General features: G+C 30.4%; 2 protein-coding genes across 2 annotated transcripts in view; both read left to right on the forward strand.

Annotated features, from left to right (window-relative positions):
• MS3_00010666 (uncharacterized protein) overlaps positions 1-8,537 on the forward strand; it is a 40,946-nt gene extending 32,409 nt beyond the window's left edge. The window contains exon 3 of the mRNA XM_051219061.1: positions 8,251-8,537. Within this exon, the coding sequence (XP_051069829.1) occupies positions 8,251-8,393 (143 nt within the window). The 3' untranslated portion in view covers positions 8,394-8,537. The remainder of the gene's footprint in view (positions 1-8,250) is intronic.
• A 2,156-nt stretch (positions 8,538-10,693) lies between these two features.
• Positions 10,694-16,423, forward strand: part of HRH2 (Histamine H2 receptor) — a 28,318-nt gene continuing 22,588 nt past the window's right edge. Inside the window, exon 1 of the mRNA XM_035730236.2 lies at positions 10,694-12,199. Coding sequence (XP_035586727.2) covers positions 11,023-12,199 — 1,177 coding nt within the window. The 5' untranslated portion in view covers positions 10,694-11,022. The remainder of the gene's footprint in view (positions 12,200-16,423) is intronic.

Consider the following 16,423-nt stretch of genomic DNA (forward strand, 5'->3'; position numbering starts at 1 on the left):
GGATAACGGTAAAATTTCCCACCAACGGTAGTTTCTGAGTGGGTCGAAGTTACAATTTTACATGTCAACATAAAAATCAGTATTGCTGGTATTAAGATTTTCAAAATAAAACGTGTTGTAAAATATAATTAACACCGTTAGATGCCGGCTCAGTGGTCTAGAGGTTAAGCGTTCGCGCGCCAGACCGGTAGATCCTGGGTTTGAACCTCACGAGGCGTGATCGTGGATGCGCACTGCTGAGGAGTCCCATACGATAACGAAACGGCCGTCCAGTGCTTTCAGGTTTTCCATGGTTGTCTAGCTTTATTTGACTCATGAATTTGACTATTAAACTACTAAAATATAATTGCTTATTAGTAATTTCTTCTATATTTTTCGATAAATTATGAATACCTAAGGAAAATATTAAATAAGTGTTTTATTCATCAGAATGGTCAAATCAAGATCCAGTAAATATTATAAGTTATACGTCATGATTTTCCATATATATATATATATATATATATATATATATATATATATATATATATATATATCACCGATCTCATATTCAATAAAAAAGTACAATAGATGGATGACTGTTGTAACGATATTTGAAAACATTCTCATAAAGCTATGCTATTTACTTTGCTGACTAGACAGTGTCAAGCCAGACTCACAGCAATACCAAACTATTTAAGTATTGTTGGAAACTGTCATTGAATTTCTGCTAAATTTCAATTATAAATTCATTCTAGTCAGAATTATGAAAAAGGATTGTCGTATTTTAATAAAAGAAAGTCTCATTTTTAGGTTGAACTAAGGATGACCATTTTAAAGATACTTATCCATCACTCGTGACCAAACTTATATCATCATCGACCTAAAGGTCTGAACCACAAGGCGGTGGAGCAACGTAACGAGATGCAGTCCCGTGGTATCCAGTGACCAACTGTTGATTCATACGCCATTTGTTCACTCCGAATCCTGGAGACCATGTGAACTATTAGTTTGGAATCAGGGTTTTCCAACTCCCTTAGGTGGATCCTCCGTGTCCACCGACCCGCTTAAGACGCTGGATATTCTCTTTTCGTCCTCTCAATTTCGTAAACGACAGTAATGCAGCGAGAAAGCAGTTTGAAGGACTTCCCTGGCAGTTGTTGTATACTCGTGGCCGTGTGAGAGCATTTTTAGAGGGAGAGCTAGCTCTCCCCACCCTCGGCCGTACCAGGGCATTCATAGGCTTTCTTTTTCTTATGAACTAAGTGAAAATGTTCAGTTTGTGGCATTTATCTTAAGTTACGTATATGCATATATATATGCTTATAATGAATTGTTTATATGAAAATATGAATGTGAATTAATCATGAAAAATAAAATAATTTCAATGTTTTCATGATGTATGGATGATCTAAATCTCTTTTAATTTTTCTGTCCTCTTTTTAATAATTGTTTATTGTTCTGTACATTCACTTTGAATCCCATGTGCGGGATCGTGCATTCGCATTGCTAAGGAGTCCCATACTAGGACGAAACGACCCTTCAGTGCATCCAGGTTTTCCATGGTGGTCTATCTTTAATCGACTCATGAACTCAACTATTAAAAATAAGTACTCTGAATGATTTCCATTTCTAGAAACTTGAAAAAGATGCTTCTATAAACAGAATGAAATAAACAAGTAAGAATTGGGTTCTCATTCTGGAAAACAGCAGAGTAATAAGGAATGCTAGATAGCCACTGTGAATCGTTTACCGTGTCATTTATCGTTAACTATTGATCTATTTTTGAATTAACCAAATTACGATCTTGGAATGTATAGTAATTTTATGAATTAAAGAGCAAACCAAAACACGAAATGATTAGTACTAATTGGTTGTTTTCCTTTTTTCCTTATTGAAGTAATACTTAATTATAGTAGAAACGTGAGATTTCATTGAAAATATATCTGATCCAAACGATAACTGTGAAGTAACAAATCAGATAAACATAATATGATCATCCTAAAGTACACATGTCTAAGATGATTAGTTTCATGCTGATGAAATGCCATTTATCAAAACGTTTCACGGATTTTCAGTTTATAACTTCTAATCAAAGATAAGGTCTACCTGGATTGTTTGCACATTTTGATCTTTCTTTGATATTAACAAAACATTTTGAAATGAATAATTGGGAATCATGATTATGATAAAAGCTATTATATGATGCATGATATCATTATTATCAATCAAAAGATGATTTATTTTGTTAATCAGACGAAAATGAGAATTATAGCCTTTACTAAAAAGTAGTTTCAAACACTAATTTTACCAAGTTACATAGATATTTACACTGATTATGTTTGTCAAGTCTTTAATGTTGACCAGATTTTATCAAGCTGTAACGTAGCCATAGACATAAGCAACTCGACATTGTATACAATATGTTTCGTTATTAGGTAACTGTAGGGAAGCCTTATATTTATAATTCGTTATAGTTAGAATTTTTTCAACCATTTAGAGGAGAATTTTACTTTGTTGTGAACAAACACATAAGTGGAGGAAAGTCAATATATTGTTACTTAGCAAAATATAAAAATCATAGATTAAGTACATCATTTGCACATCTTCTCGTTGTCCTTTATCTACCTCATTATTCCTCTAATTCCGTTGTCATTTTGATTGCCCTCTGTTTACCTTTCTACTCTCTTCAATTTTCTGATGGCAAACATTCAAATCCCGATTGCGGTTACATACTGTGGTGTGTGCTACTGATGTCGACAGATATAAGTAGTATGCAGCATCAATAGAAAGTGAAATGGCTGGCGGTAGAAGGTTAGGAAGATCAAAGAAGAGAGGACAAGAACAAATAACGATTGGTGTTGAAGAGAAGGAACAATGAAGTCTGAGACGACTGATTGTCATTTTGTAAATGAACTATTTACTGTATGGTTCTCATTTTTTTTGTTACTTGTCTACTAATTAGTTAGAGATAATTCAACTAAAAAGAAAAGATATAAATATATATATACTACTTGTATTTACTAAATAAAATGTTATTTTTGATAGGATTAAGTTTTAGCTGCTAGATCAAGTTGTAATGCTCATGAATATTAGGGTTTTTAGTTTATATCAATGATAAATGTATAAAGTTTTAGCTCTATTTTTGATGAATCAATTCAGTTGTCTTCCGTCCTATTTGTTCTTTTTTTATTAACCATGGTCTTTGAAGTTTATTTTCAACAGTGAACATTTCATTTCAACAGACAAACCATCCTTGTCGAAGAAGTTTACGTTATTCCGTTTCTTTTGCTTTAAATAAATGATAATCAGAGTTAAAAAAAACATTAGCAATGCTTCTAATAAACTGATATTCAAAAGATTATGTTCACTGATACTGTAATGCGTGCTACTTATGCCTGTCAACATAATTAGTATATAAAACTAATCAAAAGTTGAATAGCTGGCAGCGGCAGGCTAAGAAGATTGAATTGAATTAAACGGAAACGGAAATAGAAAGGAATTGTAAATTGGATAAAGCAGACAAAATGCGAAGGAAAATTGATGGAAGATTTACAAAGGAAGCATTTAATTTATAGGTTCTCATATTTCACCAAGATATTCTGTCATTTTTGTATGAAATAATAAATTGGTTGTCACCATTTGAGATCTCGTTCATTACAATACTCAGCACATTAACTATATAATGCTAGACATTTGATGTCTTATAGATGGCATCGTTAAAAATTATTTCGATCTATGGAGTAGTTATTAACAGGCATACAAAATCTTTTTTATAAAGTGTATCTTTTATCATTTAACTAGACCATGTGGTGTGAATTTGTTTTTTGACAGTTTACAGGACTATTTACAGGAAATTTACTGATATTTTAATGTTGTCAGTGTTACATCATTTATACCAACTGTGTTTACTCACTCTAAAATATGATAGGTATCCATCTTATGATGGTACGAATTTTCTAAATGTATGACGAAAACGTTGTTAATGCTTAAATATGTTGGTGAGAAGAAAGTTGTTTTGAAAGAGTTACGTATTTTCTTTACAAGACGTCTAGAGATTTTCAATCAATGAAATCGATGTTTATTTCCTAGATTTTCTTTGGTTGGGAAGCTATTGAATATCTAAGTTTCTATCCCCGTCAATAAATCTCGGCGGATATTCATTTCGAATAAGCATTTCCTATAGGAGGTTTAACTCTACTTTCGTGAGATTCGAACTAGAAGTTCATAGAGTTCTTGTAATGTGAGATATAATTAAACTCCTCTTTCTACTCATAAGGAATCAGTTATTGAAGTTTGATACTTGGTTGTTTCTTAAGAGTTTTCTGTAAAGCAAACTTATAAAGGTTCTTTCTTCAGCTTTGCTACCATTTCAGTATTGAAAAAGTGGATAACTAGTTTATATTTAATTTCGAGTATAGATTGTATTATCGAGTAGCATTTGCTGAATATCTGTAAATTAAATTCAAGTCCAATAAATTTGCACACGTCTACTATAACATTATGTAAATCAAGGCAGATCGGAAGGTTTTTATGCTCAGAATTCAAAAACAATTGTATAACAGACAAAAAAGACATTTTAGTCTCTAGAATACAGCCACAATTGGGTTGACAAGGATGTAAGTTGTCGTTTATATGATTCCACCTGATATTATGTACATATATAGAGCGACAATAGTCTCATACAGTAATTCTTACTGTAAATACAAATTATGAATTTTACAGCTGTTATATTTTTTTCCTGAGAAGTAATAACCTTATTGTTTCATCATAAATAATAGGAAGGAGCAACGGATTGTACGATTCTGGTTAGTCGAATTTGAGAGCAAACTAACATAGCTTCTATAAAAAAAACATCTTATAACTGAATTAGATTTTAAGGGAGAATTTTTATTGTACTTGTTATTACTTTCAGTGTTATTAAATGAAGGGAAATGCAATAATCTTTACTCGACTCATTCATCCGGTTACACTACTTATGAGTAACTTTTTTTATTGCAGATTTTTTTCTCACTTGTTTGGTTCATTACTCAGATTTTTGATCATTCATGCTTCCCCCTTTTTTTTGTCGCCTAGTTTATTATTAATGTTTAGTAGTTATAAATGGTTACCTGATATGTAATGAAATATTTTCGCTCGTAAAAATTTTTATTGCTAATAGAAATATACGATCATAACTATTTGTCAAATGAAATGTAAACTATCTTTTATATAAAGTGAATGGTAAATTTATTTATTTCAATGTGAAATAGTAAGTTGTCTACTTAGATAACATAACTATTCATCCTGAACATTTATAATTGTAGTATTGAAGTTCAGTACCTTGATTTTAGAAAACAGAATACTAAATGTTGAAACAGCTGAGAACAGTTTGATAGATTAATATTTTGAGGTATATCTTATCCATGGACTATACATCAAGGTTTTCTATCGTCTAATTCAAAATCATTTTTCTGGTAAGCGTTTTTTTAGCGAGTTAGTTTTCTACGGGATGGGGACGCTAACCCCATGCCCAATCCTCCTCCTTTACCCGGCTTGGGACCGGCAGTAACCCTATAAGAGCTACAGGCGAGAATCTTCAATACGAACGTCAAGGCAGTTCTACTGTACGGAGCTGAAACTTGGAGAACTACAACAACCACCATCAAGAAAGTACAAGTATTTATAAATAGCTGTCTACGCAAGATACTCAACATCCATTGGTCGGATACCATCAGCAATAGCCTTCTGTGGGAGAGAACAAACCAGCTTCCAGCTGAAGAGGAAATTCGGAAAAGACGATGGAAATGGATAGGACATACATTACGCAAATCGTCAAACTGCATCACGAGGCAAGCCCTAACTTGGAATCCTGAAGGGAAGCGAAAAAGAGGAAGGCCAAAGAACACATTGCGTCGGATAATAGAAGCAGATATGAAAACGATGGATTACAACTGGAAGGAGCTAGAAAGGATTGCCCAGGACATGGTTGGATGGAGAATGCTGGTGAGTGGCCTATGCTCCTTCACGAGGAGTAACAGGCATAAGTAAGTAAGTAATTCAAAATAAAAGTTTTCAATGAAGTCAAAATAAACAAATTTGAATGAGCTTCTCACGGATAATTTGTTATGGGGGAGAGTTTAGTTCTGCGGACGCCGACGTGGGGCTTTGAGAGGCACCAGTTGGGGCGGTCTGGTAAAGGGAGGTGACATCAAGTGGAGTGTTTTGACGGGTTGACGTCGGCTGTAGCAGTTAATATCGACGGAGAGGAGCAGTGGGACGTGCAGCTGCTGAGCGAAAACTGTGTGTAGATAGTTTGGCAAGTCACTGGACCTCAGGCGTTGAATGTGGACATCGGATTTCAATGACTCGGTAGGTTGACGGAGTTATAAAGCTCAGAGCACCACAGACTGGAAAGTTCGACGGGAGGTGTGGCGCAGACTTCAGCAAACGTGTAATGGCAAGCAGAACAATCGCAAGAGCAGTCGTTTAAAGTGGGGACGAGTGTGATGTGTTCTAATTATGTCGACAGACAAAAGTATTGTGTAAGACAGATCAGAAGCAGTGTATAGCAGCATAAGGCTATGAAGCTCGACTTGAAGAAAACAGAATGTGAATTTTACCTCCCATCTATATTTTACAGTTAACTTTTTTGGTTAGCCCAATTTTTCTTAACATTATCCATTAAGGCGTTTGATTCAAATAAAATAATTGAGCTTTCCAGATTGTTTTCCTAACTATTCCTATTGTAATAAACGATAACATCAGTGGGTACAACCAATGGTATTTGACACAAGACTACAGAATATCCAAGTAAAATCTGAGAACGGTCAAGTAAATACTTCATTTACAAAATGTCAATCAATCGTCTCAGACTTGACTGTTACTTCGTTTCCACACCAATCACTCTCTACTCTGGTTCTTTATTCTTTGATCTTCTTAACCTTCTGTCACCAGACATTTCGCTTCCGATGAATGATACATACTACTTATATCTATCGATATCAGTAGCACACAACAGAATATCATTTATTTTCAACTTTATAAACTTATAGATTAGAAGCACTTTCATGTCTATACCAAATGAATTAGTTGAATACATGTCAACTATGTAACCAAAAATCGTTTGTTCTGTTTATCCTTTTTATGAATTATAAGTTTTAGTTGTGTTTTTTAAAATATTAATTCGGTAATCTACTCTCATAACAAATAGTTATTTTTATCAACATTAATACTTCCTTAATTTGTAATCTGACTTTTCTTTGTCGATTGTCCATGTGACATTTAACTATGAAAACGTAAAATGAAACCAAATTTACATTAAACAATTGGTTTTGCAATTCAAAATATGCGAAATAAGATTACTAAATGATTATTATTACTATTATCATTGTTATCATTGTTATTATTACTATAGTAACATAAAACGTAATAAAGTCACAAGTGTACAATATGTATTAAATGTCGCGTAATCTAAATTTAGAAAATAAATAATCGGTTTATTGAAATCTGAACAAGAGAGGTGAGGACAATGATTTAGATAAAATTCCTTTTTTTCTTTTCTTTTTGTTAAAGTATGAATTAATAAAGTAATATTTATGTCAGAATGGGGATTTGTAATAGTTGTATTCATGAGTCGACTCATGAATCCCCTACTGCCATAATAATCATGTGCTCATTAGTGTTTAGTATCAAGATGAAGTTCTAGTAAGAAACCGTGAAAAGTGCTGTCTAATCCATTTTGGGTGTGAGACAGTTATCCAACATAAACAATGAGTGTAGGGTTGCGCAAGATCATAGATTGATTGAAGTTAGACATTAACATCCTTGGATGTTGACTCAGTGGTCTATAGGTTAAGCATTGATGCGCGTGATCGAAGGTCCTGGGTTTGAGTCCCACATGTAGAGTTGTGAATGAGCAATGATGATTAGTCTCATACTATGACGAAAAGTTTGTTCATTGCTTTACAGTTTTCAATTGTGATGTAGCTAAGATCGATTCATGAATTTAATTATTAGTGTATATATGTATAATTTTAGAGAAACTAATGATTGTCAGAAAGCTAATATTTTTTTAATTGGTCTTGCCAAGTTTTTTAAAAGTATTGAAATATCTAATTACAGATTTAAAAATAGCTTCTTATTACTTCATAACTATGTCAACTTTGGGTGTGAATACCTTTTTAATGAGTTACCATTTGATTAGTTATGGCGGCCTGCTTGAATGTCTGGGCAACCTGTTCCACCGATCTAGATATTTCATCAAGTTATCTGTTTTCTTGTTTGTTTTAGGACATCATTATGTCTATTATGCTCACAATCAATTCAGGCGCGTTTATGAAAAGTTTACAACCTTTCGCTATACGCGTTACAAAAAGGTACAATCAGCGACATCATGGTGGCTGGCAATATGCATTGAAGCGAATGAACATTAATCAAATGTGGATTACCGAACTCCTGACATGTAACTGGTCATTATTCAAAATTTATCGTCACAATCGATCGAGATATAAGAAAAGGAAACTTGTTGAAATACTTTATGCTGAGAATTCTATATTGTACCAAAAATATAATGTTGAATAAAACTTCTAATAATAATAATAATAAATGAAATAATTTTACTTACTAAAGTTTCAACTATCGGCTCCATGTTTAGTCCATTATTTAAATTCACCGATGATACTCTAGGTATATATTCACATACGACGCTTCATAACATTTTTAATCTTATACTAACAGAAAATTGCCCTTTAGTTCTAACTTAATGTGAAGTAATTATTCACTAAAGAAATTTGATAGAGACATTCACTTGTAATGCACAAGTGGTAACAGTTTAAATAAATGACATAATTAATAATCTAAACTGTCACGAAAAGACTTAATTATTTACCAGTGATATGTAAATTGTATGGCGCATTATTTGTTAACAATCAAAAAAGCATAATTGCATCACGAGAATAGTGATAATAATTAAGAGAATATTTTGGTATTTCAATCGACCTATACAAACAAATTTTTTAGTCACATTACACGTATTACAAAATAACTTCAAAGAAACTTGGCATTTTACTGACGTAAGTTCAAACAAATAAAATACTCTTTTATAGAGATCACGAGCATGAAATAATCACAATAAACGGAATTGTATTGATAGTCAATCTGTTGTTACTAAGGGTTAATTTCGGGAGGTAATTCCTTGAGTTTTGTTATGAAGCTATGATCAGTGCAATTTAAAAGTGTCTGATAAGAATCAAATACTCACCGAATAACATAGAGGATGGTTTTGAAATATTAGGAATCCATTGAAGGTCAACATTTTAAAGGTTATATGCCCTTCCCACGGGACTTAAAGATCTAGTATTCTACCACCTATGGAGGAGTTATGAACATACGCTTATTAAAAGCCAGATTCCTAAACGAAACAACCGTCCAATTCAATATTTGTCTAAGTAAGATAGGTTTATTATCTCAATTGCGTTCAACAATTTTCACAAACTTTATTTTAAACTAAGACTTACCATTCAAATTTGGTTTAATGTTACTATCTCACAACAGACCCAGTTGAACTCCACTGTTCCCTGTTTCTCACTAAGAACTCTATAAAATACCTCTTGAAGCCAGTCACTAGTAAGCATATATTAATTAATAACAGAACAGGTTTAGTTGTTAATATTACAATAATTTCAACAGTTGAGATCATGAGTTGATCGAATTTAGACCATCATAGAAAACCTGGAAAAATCGGATGACCATTTCATACTGATATAAAACTCCTTAGCAAATCTTCCGTGATAAACTATCCTCGATTGACTCATGATCTTTACTATAAATAATTCACTCAATTTGCTTAAAAAAAATAAACAATTCATGTTACATCAAGTATAATATATTTAATCAATACTTTAATAAATATCATTCATTCTGTTTCTTGTTTCATGTCATAACTTGTGAACCTGTGTGCCCTGGTTATTGTATAACGCAACGATACCACCTATTGGAGAGCAGCGAATAACCGATCGAACTAGTGACGCATAAAACACTAGCCAGCAGCCTAGAGTCCTGATGGGTCCTGCTTCCTGTCTAACCCAGTCAGTTAAGTCCAGAACACCAATCTCAGACTCCACAATATGAATCATTTATTTCAAACATACTCGGTTTATATACCAATCAAACAGACCACAACGTACCAGAAAATATGAAACAACGTTTGTACAATATTTAGCCAAAAGTGACTGTGAATGAGAGAGGTAGAGTGATTAACAGACAGGGAATAATTCAAGAATAGTTACTCGTATAATAATAGTTCATAAGTCAAAATAAAACTCATAATAAGAGGGACGTGAATAATGAACAGTTTAGTTACATAACAATCATACAATAAAAATATACTCATGGTATTGGTTCATAAATAGATCCCAAAACTTACCATTCATTATTCTTATCGGGATATAACATTTCCATTCAATTCTTATTGGTTCATTCAATGAACGACCAATCAGATTTCAATTAGATATAAAAAAAACAAAAAAAATTATTCAAATAAATAAAGATAATATTTCTGTATCCTTAACTAAATAATTCAAAATTTAATAAAAAAACATCATTTCTAATAAATTATTATCAAATTAATAATTAAATATAATAAATGAATTAAATTATTTTATAATTATGAAATAATTAAATAATTAATTAATTAATTAAATTCAGTCGTATTATAAAAAACAAAAAATATTCAATGAACAATAGTATTGAATTGAATTTAACTTTTATTGAATTCATCAATAATCAAACATGTTTATTATTTATAAAAACATTTTATGATTTACCATCAACATATCAAATGAATTCAAATATTTATTCCATTATAAAATCATTACATTATTATGATCATTATTATGATTTATTACAATGGAATATTATTATACCAATTATTATTGTAATATTAACAATTATTGGTAATTCATTAGCATGTTTTATAGCATTTAATGATAGACATTTAAGGCATAAATCAAATATATTTTTATATCATTATCTATTACAAATATTATATATTCTAGTATAATTATGTTATTTAATATCATTTATAATCTTATTCATCCATTATATTTTAATGATTTAATTATTAAATTATTTTTTTCATTAGATAAATTATTTTGCACAGTCACTATATTACATTTAGTGATTATGGCATTTGATCGTTTTATTTATATTAAATCACCATTAAATTATTCACGTTGTATTAAATTAAAATATTTATTAATTATATTAATAAGTTTATGGTTTTTAGCCTTTTTAATCACAATTATCCCAATTCAATTAAATTGGAATCATATTAATGATAAACAATCTATAACAATCAATAATAATAATAATAATAATGTAATCAATACATATGATACAAATCAAAATTATACAATTGAATCATCAATTCATGAAATTCCATTCAAACAAATCAATTTATTATCGATTTATAAAATACAAAAAAATTTTATATGTATTCATAAAGTTAATCTATTTTATACAATAACCAATACAATATTTAGTTTTATTATCCCATTATTGATTATGATAATAATATATACATATTTATTTTTAGTAACAAAACAACATATTAATCGATTAAATATATTTTCAAATTTTAAAAAAAATTATTCAAATCATTTAAATTTGAATCATCATCATCATCATAAACAATTTATTGATTTATTACATAATTCATCAAATTTTTTAAAAAAATGTAAAACATTTTTAAATTTAAATTCTATTGATTTAAATGATCATATTATCAATAAATCAATAACAATCTCAATGAATCCATTAAAAATTTCAACACAATTAAATAATAATAAACAATTCAATGATTCATTAAATTATATGAATATAACAAATAAAAATGATTTAATAATAAATACAATCAATAAATCAATACAATTTACAAATCATCATTCATATATAACTATAGATCAATCAATGAATACAAGACGTAAACATAGTTTACCATTATATAATATATCAAGAAATTCATCATGGAATACCTATAATAATAATAATAATAATAATAATAATAATAATGGGAATGATATAACACGTCAACAAATAATAATAAATTATCCAGAAAAACAAATATGTAATGCACATAAAGCAGCAATTACATTAGGTGTAATATTAGGTTCATTTACAATATGTTGGTTACCATATTTTACAATTAATTGTATAGCATCATTTTGTGATTGTATACCAAGTAAGTATAGTTAGATATTCGTAATTATTATTTTTATTATTGTTGTTGTGACAATGAATTATATAATTTATTTTGATTCATGATCTCAACTATTGAAATAAACTCTTTCTGATATTAATTAATATATGCTTACTAGTGACTGGCTTCAAGAGGTATTTTATAGAGTTCTTAGTGAGATACAGTGAACAGTGGAGTTCAACCGGGTCTGTTGTGAGGTAGTAACTCACTAATGACAATGGTGAATTTGTGGCTAAATTTCGTGGATTAGTTGAGATTAGACATTAACAACGTTGAATGTCGGACAGCTCAGTGGTCTAGTGGTAGGTCCTTGGTTCGAATCTGGTGAGTCGCAATGGTGAATGCGCACTTCTGTGAATTCCTATACTAAGACGAAACGGCCGTCCAGTACATGCAGGTTTTCCATTGTGATCTATCTTCAATTGACTCATGATCTCAACTATTAAACTATAATATCAACAAAAACAGCCCTTCTGAGATTAATTTATAAGTTATATTGATATGATTTATGTGAATATATTAGATGACATAATCATTAGAAGATGATGATAAAAGTGGAGGAGTACACTAAACCAAGTTTAAATGATAAGTCTTAGTTTAAAATAAACAGTTCCACAAAACTCCTTCTGATAACAATTTGTTTTCCATTATTTATTGAAATATTTTCATTGATGTTTAGGACTACAATTTGTATATGGACATCCTTTGAGGATAGCGTTGATATTGTTTTAAGTTACAAGCATTTTAAGCAAAGCGACTGATTGCAGTTTTAAATATCAATGGAAATTTTCAAACGAATAATCTTATTGACATATGTGCAAACTGTGCGTATTGTCTTGATATTGTCTTAATTCACAAGCATTGTAAGTAAAGAGAGATGGTGGCTCGTAATGGAATCCAGGACTCATCAGTTTGATGTACCGATATCTCAAACTGACCAATTACATTTTTAAGCAATACCAACTGAATTTAAACTTCAATCCATTGTACAGGCTAGTGACTATCAGGACTCAATAGCTAAGTGAATAACGTAATGATGTTTGAAGCGAATGTTATTGGGTTTAAGTTTCAGAGTCAACATCAAATCTGAAATGCAGCTATATTCAGCTGACCAGTCTTGAGAAGGTCGAAACATGCGTCCTGGATATCACTGCTAGTCATCATTCATTTTTGCTTATAATTACATGATTATTGTATACTTCATTCTTGTAACCATTAAATACTAATTTCGCGCTAATAACTTAATTATGAACTCTATGTCATTAGATGCAAATTGTATTGCAAAAAAAATAATTCACCAATTTTAAATTGTTGAGTAGTGTACCGAAAATAAGAAAAGAAAACTTTCAAATGATTTGGTTTACTATTAGTAACTATAAGCATGATGGTTTCAAGCCAAATAAGCAGGAGAAAACTTGAAATATTTCATATTGGTCGCCATATATTCCTTTTGCATACTCCTAACATGACTTTGTAAAAACGTTCGGATTAGTATAAATTATGCGATCAGTAACCTTTAACTATTAATTTGTTTGAAAAGGTGTAGAAAAATTAAATTGATTTAGTGATTATAATATTTCAATTTCACTCTGTCAATAAAAGAACTCCGCCTGGAGTCCCTATGGGGGCTACTGCCGGTCTCAAGCCCGGACAAAGGAGGAGGGTTGGGCATGGGGTTAGCGACCCCATCTCGTAGAAAACTAACTCGCTAAAAAACGCTAACTAAAAGTAAAGACAGCAAATAAAGAGATACGCTATATATATTTCTTTGATGATTTTCATCTTGATTATTACCCTAAAGCTCCGATAAGTTAACTGGACGAAACGTTCAAATTATTTAAATTTTAATCACTAAGATTATTTCAGAACACAATTTTCACTTTTCTATAATCGATGCCCAATTTTTGTCAAATTATTCTTTCTAATATTGACGAATATTCATATAAATAGATATAGAATTGTGAAGTAAACTTAGGATACACTTTGTTATTACTAAACATACCAAGTTTGACAAAATATTTAAACATAATGAAACTTTAACAAAAAGAAATGACAATCTAATTTCAATGAACCTGTCACCTATTATATTGAGCTAGTATATTCTTATGTTTGTTAATAATTATACTGTAATTCGAATGAATTTGATAGATCATAATCTAATGTGATGAACTTCTCCGTTTACCAATTATTTTTTAACAAATACTAATAATTAGTTACTTTGTAATTAAATGATGGGTCATACTTATTATGGATGAAAAGCTTAGGTGGAGATAACCAATTTATTTTTTAATGTGAAATTATACAGCGTTTTCGCAAAATATGGAAAGCATACACTAAATATGTCATTTGCATACCTTTCATCAGTTGTCTCTTGGATACTCCGTTGTTCCTCCATTATTATTACAATTACTCTCTGTTTACATTCCTTTTATCTTCAATTCGATCTTCTCAATCTTCTGCTGTCAGGCATTCTACTTCTGATTAGTGTTACATACTACTTGTATCTGTGAACATACGAAGCATGCATCATATATATAATGACTTTGGTAATTAGTTAGTTAATAATTTAATTCGCAAGCTTTTTTCATCATAGACTGATACGAATTTAAGAACCATTGTAAACTTGCTGGAATTAAATAACTTATTAGTTCTGCATTTGTTCTAGAATCTAATGTTCCAACGGTTAGACAAGAGCATCAATTTTCTTGAAATTACGGGTTTACTTCACTAACGAGTGATAAGTAGCACGAAAACTCTGTCCAAAGTTTCCTGTCAATAACTTATTGGTTTAATATCAATTTAATGAAAAAAGTAAATCAAGCTTCTTTGAATTAGTCACTTCAACTTTCTTTATGAATAGATATAGAATGGATTGTTTGATATAACACAATAGTTTGATTTTATGTATACTATCAATAAACTGAAAAATGATAGGGGCTTATAAATAAAGAATGAATTTTCCATAGGAAATTTTATAATAACTCCTTAAATATATGTTTGTTAAATATATGTTTTTGATTGAGATCATGGACCATTGAAAACCAGAATCCTGTGAGTAGGATCGTGGATGCGCACTGTTGACAACTTCTACAATAAAATGAAATAACCATTCAGCACTTTTAGATGTTCAATAATGATCGAACATCAATCGGTTCGTGATGTTAATCCAAAAAAACTTTATAATCTCTATAACTCAATACTGATAATCATGTTTATTTGATTTTTTTAAATCGTTAATTTCAATTATAAATATTCATTATCAGTTTAGGGGTTGTGAAGATTGTTAAGTTTTTTGATTGAGATCATGAACCGATTGATGTTAAGTTAAGCGTTTGCGCGCAAGACTGAAGGTCCTGGATTCGAATTTTGCCAGGCACGATCGTGGATACGCACTGCTGAGGAGTCCCACAATATGACGAAACGGCCATCCAGTGCTTCCAGGTTTTCAATGGTGGTCTAACATCGATCGGTTCATGATTTCAATCAAAAAAATTAATATTCATTCTTTATTTATTCATGATAAATTCAAAAATAAGTTTATTGGTATTTATTTACTTTTCACTTTATATGATTCGATAAATATTTACTTCTGTTTACTGTTTATATGATAAATGATAGTAGTAAGAAAAGACAAACAAACAATAAATCGATATGAAATGAAAGTTATGAAGAAGAAGAAGAAAAAAAAAGATAAGTGAATTGAACACTCTGTTGAATCGAGTGAACAAAATAATTGATCTTATTCTAAATGGTTATGTAATAAAAATTAATCAATATTGAATGAAGATCTATTTAATTTAATGTTTAAGATTGTTTATTCATCTGTTATAATTAGGGAGTAAAAGATGAATTAGATTAGAATTTTTCATACTATTAATAAGAATCAAATGTAGGAATAATGGTTTTACTTGTTGTTTTCTGAACAGTTTATTGAGATTACGTTTACATGAGTAGATAACTGTTATAAATTTATGTGACAGTCGGTCAGTTAGTCAGCAACAACATAGAACTTTGTACGTACGTACATCAGTTCAAGTTGCCATTATGAAAGAGATGAAGTTGTCGATTCAAATCCCATGGTGGTAGAGGTAGTAGAAGTATAAGCAGTAATCAGAAAGATTAGTGTTTGAAGATGTTATTCCAGCATTATAATCCAGTGAAATAAATTTGGAAAGAGGAAAAAAAGGGATATGAATAATTCAGAAG

The sequence above is a fragment of the Schistosoma haematobium genome, chromosome 3 (genome assembly GCF_000699445.3).
Source record: "Schistosoma haematobium chromosome 3, whole genome shotgun sequence".
In the NCBI taxonomy this organism is placed as follows: domain Eukaryota; kingdom Metazoa; phylum Platyhelminthes; class Trematoda; order Strigeidida; family Schistosomatidae; genus Schistosoma; species Schistosoma haematobium.